This window comes from Filicampus tigris, chromosome 11 (assembly GCF_054856515.1).
Source record: "Filicampus tigris isolate MCC_2025a chromosome 11, RoL_Ftig_1.0, whole genome shotgun sequence".
Classification (NCBI taxonomy): Eukaryota; Metazoa; Chordata; class Actinopteri; order Syngnathiformes; family Syngnathidae; genus Filicampus; species Filicampus tigris.
In genome coordinates, this window is record NC_141227.1 from 12,519,344 (window position 1) to 12,541,213 (window position 21,870).

The following is a 21,870-nucleotide window of genomic DNA, read 5'->3' on the forward strand; positions in this document are numbered from 1 at the left end:
AAACCAGCCACACCCACATGAACATCTATGGCCATTTTAGAGTCTTCAGTTGACCTAAGAAGCATGTGTGAGGAAGCCGTACTACAGCCAGGGAAAACTCACACAAACACGGTGAGTACATGCAAATTCGACACAAGGCACAGGCGTGCTAACAAGTACCACAATGTCTGCATGCTACCATGTTTTATAGTTCATTTAGAACACATGGATTCAGATATAGTTTATAAACAATTTATTCATACATATCATACAATCGGCAAACAGTACATCTAAAAAAAAAAAAAAAAAAAAAAGTCACTGCAATTTTGGCACTACACTATACAATGGTGAGGTACTAAATGCTTCAATGTTTGGACTCATTTCAAGTCATCAAGAGGAAACATAAAATGATTAAAATAATCCAGCAAGTTCTAGGAAGGGGGCAGGAGGGAAATCAATGATTAATTGAAATTATGGATCGGTATAGTGAGTAGCGTTTTACACTGGAGAACCTTTAAGTTCTCAGGTCTTCACGAAACAAAAATGACAGCACCGAATTGGGGAGTGCGCCCTCTCCCTCTTTGAAAGAGAAGATGGAAATAGGCTGTAGTGCTTTCCACGAAAAAAAAACGAACCCACTAAATCTGCTGAAACACTTGCTAGGGAAAAAAAAATGAATGCAGCACTTCTTCAACTTAAATAAATAAATAAATGTCTATGCATATTTGCTAAAGCATGAAGTGTATATATACACACACACCCACACATACACCCACCCACACACACACACACAATGCATATAATCATTCCTTTATCAAGCAGCCACACAAATTGTGTTATTTTCAAATTTGTGTTAGTCTTATCCAAAGAGTTCCGCTGACAACTTTCGGTGGGTCAAAACAAACGCTCCACTTGAGGAAGATGACAATAAAAGAACATGTCCTACACCAGGACATCGTGTTGGCTCAGAGTTGATTCTTGGGATGTAATCCTGAGAAATGTATCCGACACGCCACACATTTTCAAGCGTGCACATACGCCATCAAACAACCAAAAAAGAAAACAAAAAACTGTACAGAAATGTTACACTCTGCAGGTCATCCATCCCTGCTATGATTGATCCTTAAATATTAAGTATAGAAGAAATGTAAATGAGCTACATAGATAATACACAACATTTCAAACAGTTTTGTGTGCCACTTCCCGGTGTCTTGGAACTGCAGCCACCTCCTTGATGTAGGCTGGCCTGAATGTAGAATCTGGGAGAATCCCAGAAAAACAGAAAAAACAAAAAAGTTAAAAAGAAAGAAAAAAAAAAAAAAGAAAGAAGCAGCAGCTGAAAGTATTGTCACCAATCTCTGTCCAAATAATATAAGTGTCTTAAAATATAAAGAATCTTGCTTTGGGTGGTATTTTTTAAAATGCTTTACCAGGTTTTAGGCATAGTAGCACGGCGACACCAGCAGGTCAGTAAGCACCAACAACTGGTCGTCTGTGAACTGCTGCTTGTGCTGCTGCCAGTTGTCGTGATGCGTCCTCCGAAAGTTGGACAGGGTTTTCTTCACAGTCATCTGCAGGAAAAAACATCCAGGTTGTAACATTGTAGTTCATTTACTAGTGCGAAAGGGTAATCTTACAAGACATACTTCAATGGGTTGGGTATCATTGAGGTGGGCACTTAGGTCCATTAATAACTGGGGCATCCAGGTGGGCACATCATATGGGCTGGAGAGAATGCAAGCACTAAGCCCGAGAACACCAGCATGACGCCGCACCAGGTCTGTGAAAACCAAAAAAAAATGAGCTACACCGTGACCAAGCTTGGAACTCAATGTACTTGATTTCAAATCAACATTCCCCATGGAAATGAACTGCCAAAAAATCCCATTTTGGGACAAAGTCAGCCAACCCCCGTTTTTCATGGAAAACGATTTTTGACAGTTTATCGTATTTTTCCCCCCAGCATTTCTAAGGGTATTAAAGGTATTATTTGGGGGTGGGGGTACTCCAAAGAAACATTCATGACTCACCTCCAGAAGGTATAGTGTCCACTATTGAGCCAACGCCCCTCTTTCTCTTTTTAGGCAGGCGGGTCTTGCACAGAGCCTCAAAATGAGCCTGCATGGGGGCGTCCATGCACAAGAAATTGCACTGGAGGAAGCCGCTGAGTGTGGTGGCAGCCATTTCTCTTACCTGCAGAGGAAGTAGATGGGGGTGGAGGGGCTAAACATTAGGTACACTTGCACAATCTAATTACATCTGTAACAGGATGGATGGATGGGTAATTTATTCACCTCAAAGAAGACATTTAATAACACCAGTGAGTGCCCGGTGATGGATTCAAGATGCAAGCAACATTTAGTATTGATCACCAACAATCATTTGGACGAGCTAACCTCTGCAAAGCCGTTACAACACTTTAGCAGTTAAACGTATAATGTAGAGTCCTAACAAAGATGACTCCCAGCTATGCCCAACTCTTTTGTCTGTACTCCATCCCTCTCTTCCTCTTTCAATCTGAAAGTTATCTCCATAGCAACAGATTACTGCAGCCTGTGGTTTCCATAGCAACAGTTAGAGGACCAGAGGGAGAGGTGTGGGGGGATGCGAGTGGAGAGCCAGGAGGTGAATGCTGAATCACTACCGTGGAGCTAAAAGATGACAAAAGGCCACCGGCACAAACAAGCATGTATTTATTGTAATGTCCAGACCAGACTGAGAGTTTTATTACATGAAGCCATTTTTTTGGTTTTACATTTGAACTGGTTTGTGGATGCATGCATGCTTGATTTTTACCTCCAGTTGCTCATCCTCCAGCAGTTTTATAACCAGCGCCCGCACGTCATTCACTGCATTCTGGTCACTCATGAAGGTGAACAAGTTGTAAAAGGCCATGATCTGGAGGTACGTCAGCACTGTGTAGCGAGCGTGCCAGGAGCTGCTGCCTGCAATCTGCGAGCACACGGTTGCGTCATTGCATGTCAATAATGGGCTGAGCTTGTCTCACCAGTGGAACACAGCGAACAATTAAGCTGTACGTGTGTGCGTGTGTGTATATATATATATATATATAGTGATAATTACCATCTCTATTCTGTTACAAAACTGTCAATATCGTCATTGTCTACATACATATATCTTAAAAAAAAAAAAAAAGAAAATTAAAAAAAAAAGAAAATGACGCAAACGCTCTCCCGGCTCTAAAGTTAGAACGACGCAACAGCACTCCTAGCTCTAGTGGTAAAAATGTGGTTATGCGCGCCAAGCCTAAATGGGTTGAATAAACATCTCTGTAGTTTAGTGATGAGTGCAGTATACTACTTTTCTCCATCAAATAAATAGTGATCATTATGGAAAAAAGAATCTGAATCTACTTAAGTCCGCTATTGTTGTCCTTTGGCTTACCTCCTGCAGGGCATTGAGCACCATGGGTATCTGCTCTGTGTAGAGGAGCCCCTGGGACATGAGAGACAGGCAGGTTTTTGCATCCCTCTTCAGCTCATCATAACTGTCATCATTCTCTACTGGAGCAATCTGGAACCACACACAGAGATGTCAGAATTGGTCCGCTTGAGTCCATGTACATAGTGGGCAAGTAAGTGAAGGAGCTACCTTGAAGAGTAGCGGCAGCAAGCGCAGGTGCTCCGGGACAGCAGTAGAGTAGGAGCGGCCGGCACTTGCAATCAGCCACTTTAACACTGCAAACATGTTGGAAGGTATGATGTTATTAAATGTAAATAGCTTGAGATGAGTCACTCAGCATTAACTCACCTGTTTTGAGAAGTTTGATAGCTTGTGTTCTCTCATCCTGCTCCCCCACCTCATTCTCCTCAACCACGTGGTTTTGGATCTCCTCATCACCCTCGGTCAGTGGCTTTAGCTGTAACAAAATTCTGTCGGTGAAGTCCGAGATGTGAGGCGAGGTGGTTGGCTGAGTGTAAGGCAGGTTGACATCTATCATGAAGATGTAGGTCAGTACGCTGGAGGGAGGGAAGAGAAAATAGACCATTATTACACTATTTTCATTATCAAATGCTAGATGTTTAAAAAAAAAAAAAAAAAAAAAAGCTTTCAGGCAGATCACACAGTAAATATTTATCCTTACTCTCAAAGCAAATATTTTAGTTAAGTTAATCATCAAATTGAAATATGTCAACAAAATTAGGTTTCATAATTGCTGAGTTAAATGTCAGTTGTATGTATGTGTTTTAAAGAATCTCAAGCACTTGTGGGGAGCTTTAAGAAAACGCGGAAAGGATAAGATAAGAAACAATTTTGAGACTATCCATCCCCACCTTCCAATCCTCTCCCGTACATTCTTGTAAACCTGAGTCAGTTTGGGCTCCAGGTACTGCAACAGTCTGTGGAGGAGCTCTGGCACACGCCACTCCTGCTGAGCGAGGCCTCCCTGCAGCACATAGAGGCGACTGGGGGCCGGGATAAAATGTATTATTTATTTATTTTTTCAAATCTGCATTTATTACTAAGGATGATCTTTCTACTGACCAAGCATCAACAAATGATCCTCCCTCTCCATTGACTGGAGACTCCATGAGCATCTCAAACAGCCAGTGAAGTTTGCGAGGGTCTCTACTCTCCTGTAGATGGGAAAGAGCAAACATGACCACCAGATTAAAATAAGAAAATTCCAGAATGCATGAATGCAGAGTGGGAAGGCTTACGCAGGCTGTGGCGATACATGTGCCCCAGTCTGCATATGTTTCTACGGTGATGTTGGACAAGGCTGTACGGAGGAGTGGACACAATGCTTCCCAAAGGCTTTCAACCTGCAAATTTACCCATTAAAGTGAAGGTAAATCCAAACTATATTGTGAAACATAAGCTCAAGAGAAGAAAAATATGGGTCCTGAGTGAAATTGCACCTTTGAGTAACTCCAGTGTTTGCAACCTCTGATTAGGCCAGATATGATCTCTGCAACACATCGCTGCTTACTCTCATGAGTGTCTGCTACCAAGCGCTCCATGTGGGGCTGCAGCAGAGGCAGGAAGGTGTCGCTGAAATTGCGGAACAAACCCTGGAAACAGTGAAGAAACAGTGGTTTTCCTAGTCCCTTCCGTAAAAGTGAAAGCACTTTTAAGAATGTGCTCACCTTGAACAAACAGAATCTGCGCGTGCTAAACTTGTCTTTGCCCTTTCGATCCTCGAGAGAGAGGAACTCAATGAACTGATTGATAAATACTGGGTCTGAGAAATGGTCGTAGATGATCTGCTCCCGCTGCAAAAAAAAAAAAAAAAATTGATAAAGGTTAATAAAATGCAATTGCATAAATATCAATGTTGTGTGCAAATTTATCTGCACAAACCTCTGTCATTTCCTCTCTTGTTAGGTTCTGTTTGGGCTGCTCTTCCTCAGGAGCATACATCATCAGTTTCCTAGAAAAATAATGTGACCAAAAAGCAACCCAGCTCAATACAAGACAACTAGCCTCAACCATGAAAGCAAAATGATGGAAAAGTTTCAAACATGAACCTTGGCCAACTGTAGTAACCCCAATGAGTCTTTTCCACAAAAACACAGAGATCCCAGTCCTGCTGCGTCCTTGGCAGGCTGCTGCTGTTATATTGCAGCCACTTGTTGTCTGGGCGGTCACCGGCCACTATACCACCACCAGTCCCTTCAAGTGCACCTTTTTCCAACAAAACATAAAACATTTTTCCAATTTGTTTGATAAAATATTTTAGAAAAGCAAACATGAAGAATGGGCAAATCTTACAAAGCTCAGATGGGCTGACTGGCACTTTCTTATGAGGCCTTTTTATTTGTTTCATGATCCCTGCCACAGCTGATATTGCCACCTATTGGATGAAATAAAACATTTCAATTGCTCTTACCTCCACACCCATTAATGTCTGGCCATAATTTGTGCACGGTTGGAAACGTGGACAAGGCTCGCTCACCTTGCGCACGTAGAGCGAGTCGTGGTTGAGGGTTTTGACAAAGAACAAAACAGCTGCTGGTGGGAGTTGGTGGTCATCTCTCAGGAGCAATGACAAGAAGCCAATGGCGATATGTTCAAATTTCCAAGGCCTGTAAAATTAAAAACAAAGTTCTATGCAAACAAACACATTGTAATGTTGGAAATATCAAAGCAACTTACAAGTTTCTGTTGCCAAGGCAGTTCAGTAAATCACTAATGAGCTGCTGGTACTTCCTAAAACACAGTTAAAAATATATCAAGCTTAATATTGACATCCAATAAAAAATACTCAAGGTATGATAGAGACAGGGATCACAGATAAAAATTAGAAACAACTTACTCGCCAGACTCTAAATTCTTGAGTTCCTGCCTCTTAACACCTCCTGATGTTTCTTCTTCTGAAGGAACAGGGTCTTTAGGAAGGGGATTTCCAGCCACCATAAGTTGTTTGGCCAGACCACAGGTCTCGTCGGGAATCTATAGGATGAAAAGGTACATTTGATTTCAATATCTTGTTAAATTTAGTTTGACAGGTTCTGTTCTTGCTCAGCACATCAAAATCAAACATTAAGTTTTTCTTTGAAGAGTAACTCTTACGGAGAAGTCAATGCCAATGGTCTCATACTGGCGGTGGATTTTGTCCGCAAGGTCGTCAAAGAGCCGCACTATGGAGGGCTTCTCCAAAGACATAGCTGAACTGAGGCCAGATCGAACAATAGCAGGCCATGTCAGGGCAATGCACTCCCAGTCATGCAGATTGGCCAGGCACACTCCACTATGATTCCCGAGGAGACAATACAAGGCACCCTGGAAAGGCAATGGCAATCATGTGCCAAAATTTAACACCTACTCTGATACAACTCATAAATAGACATGATAGAGAAACATAATAGTTTGGGAATGTCCTACTTTGAACTGCTGTTGTGTGACGCTGCTGTTGTCTGGGTTGAGAAACTCAAGGACGTGGGGGATCACATCTCGACAGCAGAAATTGTATGTGCCAAGTGCAGTGAACAGTACACTTTGAGCTTTGCTGCGGACCTGCAAAGAAAACAAAATAATTGAGATTTAAATACTAAACATGAGAGTATGGTGAATCTATTTCATTTATGTGAACAGACAATTGAAAAAAACCCCCAAAAAAACAATGTCAGACAACTCATAGTGTCCTTACTTGGCTGTAGGTGCTAGTGGACAGCCGCAACAGATCCCTCATCAGCTCCTGGTGAATGCTCCTGTATTGGCACCCTTCCACTGTCAGCTTGCGCAGCTAATAATCCACAAGGTGCCAGAGTTAAAAAACGCTCCAACACGATGACACGACTCGCAAATTTTGTTCATGATCAACTTACTTCGTGCTGGAGCATGACTCTGTCTATGAGCAGAGCTCTGATATGCTGCTTTCTGCCATGAAGCTGCAGGAAAAAAAAAGGTTAAATGGTTTAATGTGAGCCTCAAGGAAGAGATCAATTCCACGGATTTAAATCATACACATTAGATGGCAGTAAAATAGAGTCACACCCTGTTTTCCATTGATTTTTTCACAAGGTTGAAGCTCTTCCAGCGAGAGTCAAACTCATGTTTGTGGGAACCTTTAAAGTGCAGCAATTCACTGATAATCTGGAAGACATTCAAGACAACAACAGGTTTGTGCTAGTTGAAATGTTATGCTATTACAATTAAACGTCACAAATTAATTTAGAATGCTTGCATATGATTGCTCATAAGATCCCTTTTATCTTCAAATCAATTTTTTTTCGTATTTACTTTTGGAATCAGGTGACGTGCAAAGCTTCAAAATGCAACTTTGTTCGGCCCAACTACGATACTCACATGTCATTGACCTAAAAGTACACTTTAAACCATATTTCAAAAAACATTATTGTTGGTCTGTTTACCTTGATGACGGAAAAGAGAGACTTTGTGTCATCTTCTGAGTGTTCCAGTATATAATCTGCAAAAAGAGATAAAATTACTTGACAACTAAGAGTAAGAAAAGGTAACTTGGTCGGCCACAACACTTACGAAGCAACTGCCTCATCACATGACAAATGGAATCTCTGTAGTTCTCTTTGAATTCATCTGAAAACCAAGATTACATTGTAAGATAATAATGTACTCACTTTAAAACATAATTCCTCATTAATTATATATTATATGAACTGAAAGTGCTGCGCATACCATACTTCGTTCCAGTATATAATGTGGTCTCATCTAGATTCACCATGCTATGGACCCTGTTTCGAAAAGCACACAAAGTTATGTAACATTACAACTGAGGAACATGAGCGCTGAAAACAAAATAAAGATAAAACTACAACAATTACATCAAGATGGAGTTTTGTTTTCAAGAAACAATACAACCATCAAGTGGAGGACTTCATAATCGAAACCAATGTCAAATATTTTTCAACAAAAACAGCAAAATTGCTCACAGTTCAGGTATAGGCTCTCCTTTCAAGGGAGGCATAAGACCACCAGCCCCCAAGAGGCAGTGCTGAACAATAGTGAGACTCTGTAAAACATCATCCCTGTTGAGGTAAAAAGAAAAAACAAAATGAAAGTATAACATCACTATTGCATTTTTAAGAAAACTACTTTCGGCGATTCAGATGGACATCACAATGTATTGTATGTTCCAAATTTGTATTGCATTATACCTGCTCATTTCTTGTTCTCCCTCTGCAAAACTTTGAAGCCTCTTCAGTTCTGGTTTAAGGATTAGGCCCAGTAAATGAAAGGTAAAGGTGGTCTCATCAGCACTGGGCACATGCCACCGGATGTTCAAGTTCCACAAGTCACCTGGGCGACCCCAATCCTGCATGCATGGGACAATTTTTAAAAAAGGATAAACAAAAGCTGAAGTTCAAGCTACATTTTCATCACAATTTATATTAAATGTCATTACGAGCAACATGAACGGAACAAATAAACTGGGAGAATAAAACAGTCAATGTTTCACACATATCCTTATCAAGCATTTTATAAGGCTATCTTTACGTAATTCAAAGAAACCATTGGCTGTATTTACTAAAGCCTACCACTGGAAAGAGTCAAAACCACAAGAGACTTCATATCTTAAGTGTAGGGGACATTAATACAACCATGTGTCCTTTTATCTATCTATCTAGATATACATAAATATTTTTAGTAAAGAGTCACCACCTTGATGGGTAGGTAGTCTGTGATTGGTTGGCGGAAGCCGCTTGGCACACTGCAGTACTCCGTAGGATAGATGAGGGCAGTGGAGCGGAGGATGTGATGCAGCAAGTTGCACGCGAGGATGTAGCCCTGCTTACACTTGAGGTGAAGGGTCAACTGCAAAATCTGGACCAAGTCAGAGGAATAGGCCAGGAGCTTGTGACCATCTACTCGAGTAACCTGTCGGCACACACAGAGAGAAGACCCCATGATGGTGAAGGGAGGAACTTAAAAAAAACTGCAAAGCTGTGAGACCAGAAAAGGAGCATAGTTCACCTCAGACAGTAGCTGAAGATTCCATAAAAATTCCTTGTCAAGTTCCTCTTCATGTAACACTTCTTCATCTGTTTTAATGAAAACAATTTAATCACCAGAACAAAAAAAAAAAAGATAAATTAGTCAAGTACAAAACTTTGTGAGACACTTTTTTTTGGAGGCAGTGCACTTACTGGCAGCAATTTGTTGTATCTGACTGCAGCAGTGAGGCACAAACATTTTAAGAGACTCTGCGGGGTGACACTGAAATAACAAGAATGTGGAAAGTGAGCAGTAAGCAACAACAATATGGTAACTGCATAACATCATACATTGGCCGATATCGTTTAGTTAGTTATCTGAAGAGAGTATAAGGTGTCTATTATGTAATGCATTACTTAAGGGGTATCAGTATAATAAAAGGAACAAAATTATAAAGGATCTACCATAGTTTTGTGGCGCATTTGTGTTGAGGTGGATGACGGGATTGGGGCACTAATACAAAAGAGGCCACTATTCGTGGAAAAAGGATACTATGACCTGTATTGTTAATGATTTGTGAGTTACCTTGGCAGCAGCCCGGCACATGTCTGCCACCATCCTTCCAGCTACACGTGTCTCAAAAATGTTGGTGGTTGCAAAGTTAAAAACCTTCTCCAGAGCCACCTGTTACAATAGCAAACATGAATGTAATTAATGTGACACACTTATTATTTTTATTTTTTATAAAAACATCAACATTTTCTCCAGTCTGTACCATGAAGATATCCAAGGAGCACTGAGTGAGGATAGTGCTGAAGGTAGAAGACAAGCCAAGTTCCACCAAACTCTCCAAATGAGTCATTTTCTCAGTTTCTGTTTCCTCACGGGTTTGTTCTAGAGTGCTGCTGTCGATCAAGGCAAAGCACCTGCAGACATTATCAAACAAGCAAATACCTATTTATAATGCTGGAGTAAAGCAGCTTGCTTAGAGAAGCAAAATACTGCAGGTGTAAATAATGATGTACTTTATTTGTAGTCGTGCAACCTCAAACTAAGATAAGATAAGAAGGCCTTTAATGATGCCACAGTGGGGAAATTTTCAGTGTTAAAGCAGCAAAGATATAGGTCACACAGAGAGTTAAAAAGTTTTACAAAAATGTTGTAAAAAGTTACAAAAAATACATTGTTATGATCCATTTTGTCACTTAAAAAATATTTATTTACACAAAATGAAAAGGTAATCAGGCAAAAGACATTGTTATAAAAATATCATATTGATTGATATTGCATTAATATGTATATTTTAAGTATTGCTAGTTACTCACCTGTCGAATCAGAAAGCGTTACAGTCAACACACATTAGCCAACAGTACAATTCAAACATCACTCTTTTGCATACCTGTCCATAAATTGAAGCACAAAGTCTTCAAATTCTGCAGAGGCCGAGCACATTTCTCTTTCCACCTTAGTTAGGCAAAGTTTAAAACAAATCAATATGCGTGCTTAATTTACATTATTCAAATTGAGAAAACTGTGTTAACAGTAAATCACCTCTGTCAAGTCTGTTCTTTCATGTAGAGCAGATGAACAGTCCACCAAAGGCACAAGAGTCACAAATGTAGCAATAAACTGGAAAGTGATCTGCATGGGGACAAAATGTGGATATTCACTAATTCATAATAATATCCGAAGTGGTTTGAAAGGGCTGCAAAAAGGAATCCCACCATGCACTTGCTGAAGTCATTTGGGTCAACTCCAGGCAGGGACCTCATGAGTAAGGGCAACATGTGAGTCGGCCCTTCAGGAAGGTGCTTCCCACCAGACACTAAACTTCGCGCCACACCAATCATGCAGCTTAGGGTGGCTGTCAGCTGGTGGGGCTCTGTTAGAGTTTCCAGTGCAGGATATGTTCTACAGAAAAGACAACAATCAATCCTTTGTGTTCATTCCAAAGAGTGCCCTTGTTTCTGGATCAAAGCGGAAAACTAGCAGCAGCTTGCAAAACTCGAAAAAAACCACCCCCCTTGGTTATAAAATAAATATTACTAAACTTACCTCTCTAGAACCGGAGGAATGACTAACTCAGGCCTCATCAGAGCGAGGTTCTGCAGAGCCTGAGCGGCATCAAGGCTGCCCGTTTTGCTGAACATGGCCAGCAGAACCGGCTGCATCATGCTCTCCACAAAGTGTGTGATATCATCCTCTGTGAGCTTGTGAGTGTCTGGGATCGGGGTAAGCCACGACGGCTTTCTGTAGCGCTCGCGATGCAGCCGGCGAACAACACTGGCAGGAAGACGCTGCAGCAACTTCATGAGCTTCATCTGAATAGGACAGGACAGAGAGACTTGTTACAAGTTATCCGCCAGTTTAAGCAATCCAAAAGCTGTATTTTTTAAGGCCAATCTAAATGCTGTATTTCTTAAGGCCACTTCGATCACTTCTCATTCACAACATAAATACTGTATGAGTACTGAAGTCTGAACTTTTTTTTCCAAACGAACCAATTTGGATCGGTACTACTACACCAATTTACCTGAAACCAACTGTCTGGTAGTATGTTTCGGTTCCAATGAGCATCTTTCAACTGCGGCATTGAAAAGTTGGTGATTTTCTATGGTGCACTTAAACGCATAAAATCAATGCACGCACACCAACGTATAGACGTCACCCTACTCGCATAAGTACACTAAAAATCAGGGCTGTACACGAATCGGCAATGACTTCAATTGAGTTGCAAATTGGCCACTGAAAACGAACGCTGAATCAAAATTTTCTGATTCGAGTCAGAACAGGTCATTGCAAATTGTCATCAGATTTTTTTTTATTGGTACTCACATCTCCCTATGGATAACAGCCACATGGGGAGTGCACATGTGAAAGCTATTTACGCACTACGTTGGAACGAAAACCCATAAGTAGTTGCTTTAATGCTAATAAGCATTAAATTCAACTGTTAAGCAGTCAGTCAATAAACCCTAGCAAGGCAGCGTATCATCGACCCTCACAACAAACAAAAGGGAGTTTGCAAAGTTGGATGTTGGACTTGAGGGATAAACTAGATTAGCACTAGCTTGAATGAGGTACCGGAAATCAGAACTGAACCAGTTCAACTAGGAAAGGTACCCATATCCGTATTGAAAGAAAGGTCCAAGGGCAGAGTTTGAACCTAAGAACCTTGTTGCGACATGCTGCCACACTGGCCCACTGTGCCACACAACTCATCTCTTCTCTAAAAATAAAAGTTGGACACCGCTGCCTGTGTCGTGTCAAAGCGGGAAGAGGGGATTCCTCAAACAGAATGGCATGTGCGCGCGCTCACAGGGATATTTAATACTATTGCAGCAATCTCACTCACGTGTTTCTTGTTATTTCTGCACTAGGCATGCAATCCGATGCAGCCAATGGGATACAAGGAGCAATGACGAATGTGTTAGCCCCTCTGATGCTGTTCATATTGCTGACGTGAGTTGGAAAGAATCATAGCCAAAAATATCAATGTCTACCAATGACTGGAAGTTGATTATAAACACCCTGAGTGCACTGTGTCTCTGAAACAAAACTATAATTTACTGGAATTTAAGAGACTTGACATATGATGTGCCGCAATAGATTATATACTGTGTAGTTACAGTCACTGAAAGGAAGCAAAAAATAATTAAAAAAAAAAAAAGAAACTCACCAACCAGCGACCATGGTTTGATGGGTGGAAGAAAGATGTGATGCTGTTGAAAAGGCCAGTGAGCTGTGCTTGAGTTTGTTTACTTGGTCCACCCTGAAATTGACAGCAAGTGGTCACACATTCTTTTCTTTAGGATAATTTGACTGAGGTTGCCACAATGCCTGGACAAAGGACAAACCAGAAGAGATGATATCCATAGCACCACATGGCCGATGTCGTAGGCATTGGTCAAGTATCGTGGGAACATCATCTGGCTGGTCCCCACAGGAAGATTCAAACTCCTCAAGACTCTTGTGAATATCTGAAATGCGGTAACAGTAAAGGCAACTTATTAAAAACACAAAAAACGTACATTTGCTTGTGATTTAGTTTAAGCAAAGTTGAAAGGAAGTTTGTTTATTATTAATACATATTGCTGTTTTTCAGAGAAGTGTTCAACAGTTAAACACTTGGAACATAACATGTTATTTTATATCTATGACGAACCGGATAAACACAGAAACATGATAGTCTGTTTCTAAACAGCAGTGGTGGCTATGAAACACACATCTTGAGTCACAAACACACCAGTCATGCTGCCCGAGAGAATACACTCCTAAAAAATGCAAAACACATAATATGGTATGATGTAATTTATTAAAATGTACCTTCGGGATATAAGGATCCCAGTCAATGTAGCCGATGTTATCATTGGCCAAGCGAGCAAAGAGATTCACCAGATTCTACAAAGAGAGCATATGCACATAAGCAAGACTAAAACAAGGGTTGTTGTTACAGGTCATGAAAACAAAAATCTACTGTACGAACCAATTCCCAGCTTGGAAGATTCTGCACAGATACCCACAAGTTGATCAACTCTTCAAACCACAACCTGTCAGAAAATGAATTTGGTATTCAAATTCATGTGGTATTCAATTGCAAAACATTTGAATAAATGTCAGTATTGTGGAGGAAAGACTGAAGTTACAGTTTAAGATACATGCAGTTCGCATGTCTGATCACAGCATGTTGATTTTTGCCATGAGGAGGATGATTTGCTCGAAATATCCCCTAACATGGCTATTTTTTAAGAGTAGTCTATACTTCTCGTTCCAGGTTTTTCTGAATAGCGCCGTTTCACTACTCTGGACATCAAATGTTCCTGTGTACATGTTCTTTGGGTCCAATAACAGTGTAGCATGAATAAAAGTGGTTTTGTTTTTTATGTCTAAAAAAATATACCGAACTGGTGGAAACTGACCCAGTTTACAAATCCAACAGGCATAAGCAAGTTACGTGTGACAAAGCACTCTTACTTGAAGCCCTTATGATGCAGCTCCGGAGGTAGGGTTGTGGGCAGAAAAAGTTCAAAGTAGCAGATTGCTCTCTGCATGGTGACGTCAAACGGACAAAATAGTGGTCTCCACTCATCCAGCATCTCCTGGGTTGCAGACTCTGGAAAATATCTGTATGAAAGGGTAGAGAGTTACATTCATTCATATTCATAAATACATCAGAATGTATCAAAAACAAAAGAGCAGCTTCGAGAGCGCCACCAAGGAGCGACAAGCCGCGTTAAAAAAAAAACAAAATTCCACATTCTCACACACCACCTGTAACATTTAACACTATATTAGAGCTAAACAATTGTACATAAAATCTTGTTACCTACAAACTTCAGAACATGTTTCTAACAATGGGTATATTGTACTGGCAGGATTGCAATAAACAGGCCCAGCACTAGCAGCCCTAAAATGTAAGTTCAGCAGGGGGGAGATGATAAGTCACACACCTGGCACATTCTGGCTGTTAGCATCAATCCAGTGGTTCTAATGGACCCATAAGCCCACTAGGGGATTTCTATGGTTCATTATGCGCGTGTAAACTCAGCAGTTTATGTCAGGTCACTAGCCTTCTTTGGGGAACTGCAGCCACTGCTACTTGCAGCCAAAGGCCACTTGGCCCTGCCTCCTGCTGCTGTACCAGCTGACCACAAATTACACTCTCTCGTCCCAGTGACAGGAAACCCTCACACAAGACAGAATTAGATGAGATAATAGGATTAGCTGACTAAGTGCGAAGTGAGGGACATCCTAGTGCTTGCCTAAGATGCATGCATATATAACCATGGTGGACAAAGTCAAGGACCAACTTATTTATGGACACCAGGATCATACTGCTCCTTTTCTGCAAAGTCCGCAATATGCCAGGGCATTAAAGGAAGCATTTTCTCTGCTGTTGGCACAATTAGCATAATGATTCCATCAGCGTCTTTGTGATCGCAGCCCTTTCTAGCGGCCATTTCCTTTATGGTAATTTGAATCACTAAAGTGATCATTCATTTTAATTACTGGTATTACATGTATGAAGTTTTATGCCCTTTACTTTTCTTTACTGCTACTTTACTTTAAGCACATGACTTATTTAAGTTTCTAACAAGGTTCATCTGCCTCTTATCCACATTCATAAAAATACAATTACTGAATGCTCATATTTAGCAACCTTTGTATTTTACAACAACCGCATTGTCCTCTTTTTGGATATATTTATGGAAATTACTGCATGGATCAGGATAACAAGGTGTACTTACGGTCTGCAGCTTTTCACAAGTGTCTTCAGCACACCTTCCACAGAGCTGTAACAATAAAAACACAGAAAACCGTATCAATGTTATGTCCAAATTGCAGAATCCTATGTAAAATTCCTACACAGCAATTCAGTTTGAATCAGTCCCCATGCATACAGAAGCTATGTTCAGGTTTGAGGATTTATTAACAGTATGAATATACTATTGTGACTGTAATAATCTAAACAAACACACACACAAAGAAATATGTCACTTGTTTGAAAGATATGATGCCCTAGTTGTATTGATAACTTTGCACATTCCTAGCATGATAACATTGGCATTAAATGTAAAAACAGAATATTCCCTCATCCAAAATCCCACCTAACTGTGCTCACATGCACGCTGAAGCCATGCCTTGTTGGAAATGGCCTGCCAAACCCAATCACCAACTGCACAACATATGTTCACGTCGGTCGCTCAATGCTTTTTAGAGCTCACACACTTGGACTGTAGTAGTCTTCCCATGTCAAATCATGGGTGAAAGCCATCAACTCAAAATGCGAATTATACAACACTAAGTTCACAAAATAAATAGACACATGCGCTGCAAAACTGTCAATCAACAGCCTGTCATAAGGGGCCTATTTCATGGACTTAAGACACTCAAGAAGGGAGAGCCTGATTCATTATTAGGCTAGGAATTAACCCTCACGTTTCCCAACACACATTCCAGGACGGGATGAAACGTGAGGAGTTCAAGATGCTCTAACAGTAGTGGAAGTACTGTGTTGTGCTTTACTAGTATGACAATGCAGTCCATATACCGGTAGTATAAACTGTCAGTATAGTATAAATATGAGTATGGACATTTTGACAATAATCTCTGATAAGACTTGGGTTAGAGGGGGAAACATGTTAGCTGCAGTGCGACAGTCTCTAACACATATGAGTGAAATGTTAACATTGATTTATCTTCTGATCCCAGCTGCATATGAGCTCTCCAGTTTTCACATGCAATGTGGGGAAAAAAAATAACTTAAAAAGTAAAACACAAACAGGAACGATGTTGTCCTTACCACCTCTGAATCAATTTTATCATAATGAGTTTAGAGGATGAACGGGGCCATGGAGAACTGAATGTGAAAGGGGGACAAAGGCATAAAGAACACATTCAGCACCAGGCAAAGTGTCAATCACGCAGAATATATATATATATATATATATATATATATATATATATATATATATATATATATATATATATATATATATATATATGACAACTACATTCTGTTTTAAAGTGCATTTGTGTCGTTTTGAAAAAGGTGAGCTGGCTTGTCAGCCAAAGCAGCTTGTTCACATTGGCGGTAAAAACAGATATGTTAGCAAAGCATCATAAACACACAATGTTCCCATAGCACCATACAAGAGCACCTCGCGCACTGCTTGCTTTAAGAGCAAAATGGATGAGCAACATTCAAATGCCCCCCAAAAGTTGCATGAAACCTGCATTCCATTGTGAAAGGGGTTAAAATATTAGTAGGGTACAGTTAATATTGTTTTATGACAACATGATTTCATGGGCTTGATTTACTTCCCTCCAACAGATTGCGCATGCTACCATCTACGATTGTGACCTTTTACTAGGATCCCAAATAGTGGGCACTAAAATGTGTGCTCACTCATGCTAGTGGATTGCACAAGCTATTGGCAACGGGCGTTAAAGTGGTGTAGAATGCTGTATTTGAAAGAGGGTTTTGCACTTAAGGTAGCTCTAATGGTTTTCACCATGGAACAATTGGGAGAGCACTGCATGCCTAAAATTAAATTTGACAATAATTTTAGGGAAGCCAGCAATCGCATAAAAGCCATGTTTTTCTTTAACTTGGCCCTAATGCATGTATATTGGATGTATCTGCGCATCCTGGCAACATTGCATTTAAAACCTGGGACAGTACACCCAAAAAAATGCCCTGAAAGTGGCCAGAACCAATTGAGGCAGTGCGCTGAAATGACCCAGACACAAGAAAATGCACAGTTGAAAGGACATTTATCAGTGGTGATATGGCATGACTCCTTCTTGTGACTGGCAACAAGTCAGCCCTTCAGTTTAATCTAAGCCGTATATCATTCGGTAGCTCCAAATTTGCATTGCTCGATAGACATGGACGTTGCAACATTTTTTATTGCTGGCGATTCAAAAATGTTGACATGAGTGTAAAAGTTCTCCCAGCTGCCTCTCATTTTGCCTGTACCATGCTTACATGACTGTGCTTGTCGAATTTCACCTGCCTTTACTTTTCTTAGCACATTGTAAGTGCTAAAATAATGAATTTGCACATGCTTATCCCAGAGCACGCAAAATGTACTGCTTGGCAATATTGCTCATTTGGCAGACGACATCCTGGGGGGTCCCGCTTAGTTGATCATCTTCTACTGAGTGAGTAATCAAGTTTGTGCTCGTTTTTGCATATGCAAAACTTTACAAATCAGGCCGGATAAAAATAAAACTGAGTTAAAAAATATGAATTGCACACAGTTGTATGGTGTCATTTAGAGTAGGCTACTTAGCAAGACAGCTTTTCTGGAATGTAGGCAGACATACACAGAATAAGGACATACAATACAGTGACACCTCCAAAACATGAATACCCCATACAATTTGGAACCATCCAATATTTTTGTTGAAATTATCCTGCCTAAGTCCCACAAAAACATAGGAGGTCAAACCATCATTAGTATCCCAAATGCACCGTAGAATAAGTCAACAAGATAGGAATACGGCTCTTCTTATTTCAAACGGAGGCTCTCTTGACACTCACAAGTGTGTTTCCCATCAGTAAAGGAACAGAGCCACATGGATGGTTGTTTTCTACATTCATCTCAGTCCGGGCTGCAGTGCTCAGTAGAATATGGTTAAGTCAACAAACATTATATCAGTAAAACGCTGCAAAGTCCCCTCTGCTTGTTCATTACCATGTTTCTTGAGATTCAAAGACACTGCACTACAGTTATTCTTTTCCTGTCTTATTATTCTAACACAATGTTGAAGTCCGTTCTGTATTTGCATGACAGATGGGAATGTTAAACGTCTACATAAAACACTGGCTGTACAGTTAAAGCTTTACTGATGGTGACAGTTTGACCCTGTTAATCCAAGTACCCTTATTTCTCATGGTAAAACTGTTATGAAATACAAACAACAAGTCAGAGGTCAACAAATGTTCGAGTTTAGAGGTTACACTGTATCATTAAAGCAGTAATTGTCAGGTGAGTTATAGCCATAAGTGGTATCTGCCAAAGCTAAAGGAAATCCTAATAAATGAAATGAAATGTGTAAAAAAAAGGTGAAATCAGTTGGGAGTGTGCTTTAGTTTATGTCACAGCATAAGCAGTAACAAAGGCCTACTTGGGAAACCAATTGAGGCCCAGATGCTCCGTCTTGGAGAAAAGTATCCTGTCGTGGAGTTCATACAGAGGCCTCCAAGGCAATTCCAGGTCCTCCCTTGAGAGAAGCTCTCTTTTCCTTAGAAGGACAACACACAGAGTCAGGCTAATGTGTAAACAGGATTGCTGCTTCAGACCGTGTGGCTCTTACTTGAGCAGGTTGATGAGGAGGCGAGCCAGGCCTTGCATCATGCTGATCTCTAGACGAGGTATGGTAACTAGCTCGTACAGCAACTTGATGAATAGCACGTGATCTTCTTTGCTGAACTTCCGGCCATATAGACGTATATACCTACATTAGAGGGAAAAACATTTAGGTTTTGTTATTACGACTTTTAGTGTCATGTGTTTGTGCTCTAAAAAGAAAATCATGACACATTTCACAAATAGCCATGTTTTATAAATGTGTTTTAGTCCCATGAAAGGCCCACAGAGCTGTGAAATTGACTGTTTTGAAATGGTTGTGTCACCACTTGTATGCCTTAATAGCAGAGAGCAGAATCTGGGTCAAACCCCATAGTGAACTTCGCATCTCTCTGAGCCGGTAGTGCCTCACTCTGGGACAGAGCAATGTGCCAACATGGGGACAGAAACGGATTAATCAGCCCAGCAACAAAGTACAAATTGAAACAGCACTCTAAGTACTCCAATATCATGTTGACAGATGCCGCCATGAGATTCATCACCAAGTAAACAAATAAAACAGGGCGAAAAAAGTTGATACATCACAATTAATAGTCGTCTGTTAATGACACTGTCAAGCAAAATGTACATATAAATTAGTTAACAATTAGATTACTGTGTTTTAATTTAACGTGCTGAAAGTTCTTTAGCTTCGTCCTTTTGACACAATAATTACAATCAATTAAATTATTCTACGCTCCACTAAAGAATTTCATACAAAATCGTAAAGATTATACAGATAGAGCAAACAAACAAGCCAAAACGATCATATTGACACATAACTACATATTCACTCATTTAATACCTATGTTTTTTTAAAAAACTTTTGTTACACAATCTCAAGCGAACTCAGACTCGGGCTCAGAACCTCAACGTACTAGCATAACTTTCATAACTGCACTCGTTGCAAGAAAACAAGGCTAGCAGCTGCTTCTAGCTATTGACTTAATTGTACAGTCTCACTAATAAGAAAAAAAATATATATTTATAATTTTATACAATTGACATTTTTTAATACTTACGTGGAAAGTTTCCTCGTCCAAAACAGCACACCGGGCCATATTTCTCTAAACTGAACAGCCCGGGCCAAGTTCCCCTTAATTTTACTCAAAATATCATTTGATTCTTCATCGAGCCTATCCGCATAGGGCAGAAGTTTATTATATACGATGTCTTTTTGAGGAACAAATCCCAATCCATCCGACTGTGCCTCTTTCATATTACCAAACACAAAAACGGCAAGTTAAAATGTGTAATTTAACTTCAATCGTCTTCGTTGTTGTGCAATATATCAACAATAAATAGAACAATTTCTGCGCTAGCGTGGCCAGTTGTTGGCCCACGATTTGACTCAATAGAGAGTCACAAGTTGATGACACGCTCGGTAGCCATTTATCCCAAGTTAAGATAGCGTCTCTCCTCAGTAAAAACGTTAGCAACAGCCGATCCTAATATGTTAATCTGGGGAAGAAAAAACTATTTGTCAGGATAACCGTTGGCACTCGAACACTTCTTCTCTTCGGCAAACGGAATCCTTAAATATAACAGGCAGGTAGCAGCCTAGCTAAAGTTAGCGTTCCACTACAAAAGCTCAGTCATTTCGCAAAGACCGTTCAACGTCGACTGATTCATCCAACTACAGTGGAGCACAAGGGCAGACGACACCCAGTCGCCAGACGCATTTGTGGCGTCATATCCGGTTGTCTCCGAATCACTACATTTCCCAAAGTTCCCAAAGCGCATCAAAAGCTCAGTATCTCACTTGCGCCCTTTGGGAATAAGTTATAACAATTAATACATGCATTTTCCCATTTATTTCCCCCTTCATTTAAATGTGTTAATTTAAATGTACAAATCCCTACCGTCAGCACTGCCGTGGCCAGATTAGGCCAATTGAAATTAATGGAAACTAATTCAAAAATTAGAATTTAAAAATCCTTGTTATTTGTTGCAGTGATTCTTAAAGGTTTTACACCACCTAAAAATGCTTAGTTTCATCACCATACGTATCACCATAATGACCAGCATAGCTTTTGCAGTTGAAAACTATATTAACTGTATATGTCACACAAATTATGTGAGTATCATTACTTGCACATTTTCTGATATTGTTTTATTTGGTTATTTCATTTTGCCTTGATTTTTAAATTGATTATTTTTGGAAACAAAAAATAAAGATTGATTGTCATCTGGTGGTTGAAGGTGGTGGTGGTACAAACACTAAAATAATCTCTTGAGACATCACAAAGAACGTCGGTCCATGTCTCTTTCGGTCATTAGATATGACATTTGGATACAGATATTAAAAATAGAAAAATGACTCGTTATTTGATTTTCATTTAAATATGGAAACACCAAAATTGAAATACAGTTTGATTTTCTAGTTTGTTGTCTGGAACCAGTAGGAAAAGTCTAAAAACAGTTTGATTTGAATTCCAAAACGAAAATAGAATACAGCACGAGACTCAAATCGAAATACGGCTCACATATTTGTTAATAGATTCCCGGATGTTGTCACCAACAGCATTTCTCCTACGGACCAGGAGATGGCGACAGAGTAGCGCCTGAAGACGATATCGTGAAGTGTAGTGTAATGCCATTTCTATCCTAATTTCCACAAACTCTCATTAGACGTGTAAAAAAAAGTGATGTATCA

The 21,870-nt window shown here is 40.1% G+C and overlaps 1 protein-coding gene across 1 annotated transcript; it reads right to left on the reverse strand.

Moving 5' to 3' along the window:
- Positions 1 to 217: 217 nt before the first annotated feature.
- psme4a (proteasome activator subunit 4a) lies at positions 218 to 20,876 on the reverse strand. The gene is made up of 47 exons (XM_086045202.1): positions 20,237 to 20,876; positions 19,183 to 19,323; positions 18,994 to 19,110; positions 15,606 to 15,650; positions 14,332 to 14,481; positions 13,844 to 13,907; positions 13,684 to 13,758; positions 13,215 to 13,337; positions 13,037 to 13,129; positions 11,413 to 11,678; positions 11,082 to 11,268; positions 10,909 to 10,998; positions 10,757 to 10,821; positions 10,133 to 10,283; positions 9,943 to 10,041; positions 9,570 to 9,639; positions 9,397 to 9,464; positions 9,085 to 9,300; positions 8,580 to 8,737; positions 8,355 to 8,450; positions 8,101 to 8,156; positions 7,945 to 8,001; positions 7,818 to 7,873; positions 7,441 to 7,539; positions 7,272 to 7,334; positions 7,094 to 7,189; positions 6,829 to 6,960; positions 6,517 to 6,726; positions 6,260 to 6,396; positions 6,100 to 6,153; positions 5,900 to 6,029; positions 5,716 to 5,797; positions 5,472 to 5,628; positions 5,305 to 5,374; positions 5,091 to 5,216; positions 4,863 to 5,015; positions 4,662 to 4,766; positions 4,486 to 4,577; positions 4,275 to 4,406; positions 3,751 to 3,959; positions 3,592 to 3,677; positions 3,385 to 3,513; positions 2,776 to 2,931; positions 2,010 to 2,172; positions 1,626 to 1,759; positions 1,410 to 1,550; positions 218 to 1,238 (listed from the first exon to the last, which is right to left on the reverse strand). The coding sequence occupies exons 1-46, from the start codon at positions 20,431 to 20,433 to the stop codon at positions 1,416 to 1,418; spliced, it is 5,490 nt and encodes a 1,829-aa protein (XP_085901328.1). The 5' UTR covers positions 20,434 to 20,876; the 3' UTR covers positions 218 to 1,238; positions 1,410 to 1,415.
- Between the last annotated feature and the right edge of the window lie 994 nt (positions 20,877 to 21,870).